Source organism: Eurypyga helias, unplaced genomic scaffold, assembly GCF_000690775.1.
Source record: "Eurypyga helias isolate BGI_N326 unplaced genomic scaffold, ASM69077v1 scaffold17719, whole genome shotgun sequence".
NCBI classification, from domain to species: domain Eukaryota; kingdom Metazoa; phylum Chordata; class Aves; order Eurypygiformes; family Eurypygidae; genus Eurypyga; species Eurypyga helias.
In genome coordinates, this window is record NW_010272987.1 from 1 (window position 1) to 281 (window position 281).

The following is a 281-nucleotide window of genomic DNA, read 5'->3' on the forward strand; positions in this document are numbered from 1 at the left end:
GGGCGAGTCCAGGTAATGCCCGACCTGAGGCAGCGTGGGGCAGGGGTGCGAATACCCCGGCTCTGGACCGTTCCTGGTTTCTCTTCTTTTTCTCCAGGTAAACCGGGATGGAAAGTTCATGTTTTGCCCCTGTGGGACCAAACTGAACGTCATCGATGTCGAAACAGGAGCTCTCCACAGCCTCCAGCAGGTGAGGAGATGCCGCCTCTCTGCCCACGGATGAAACCGACGGGGATTTCCCAAGTCTCCTGGGACGCCTTGCCGCTACTGCGGCTGGTGGA

The 281-nt window shown here is 59.4% G+C and overlaps 1 protein-coding gene across 1 annotated transcript in view; it reads left to right on the forward strand.

Annotated features, from left to right (window-relative positions):
* Positions 1-97: 97 nt before the first annotated feature.
* TBL3 (transducin (beta)-like 3) overlaps positions 98-281 on the forward strand; it is a gene marked incomplete at its 5' end in the record, with an annotated part of 10,404 nt that continues 10,220 nt past the window's right edge. The window contains one exon of the mRNA XM_010159322.1: positions 98-190. Within this exon, the coding sequence (XP_010157624.1) occupies positions 98-190 (93 nt within the window). The remainder of the gene's footprint in view (positions 191-281) is intronic.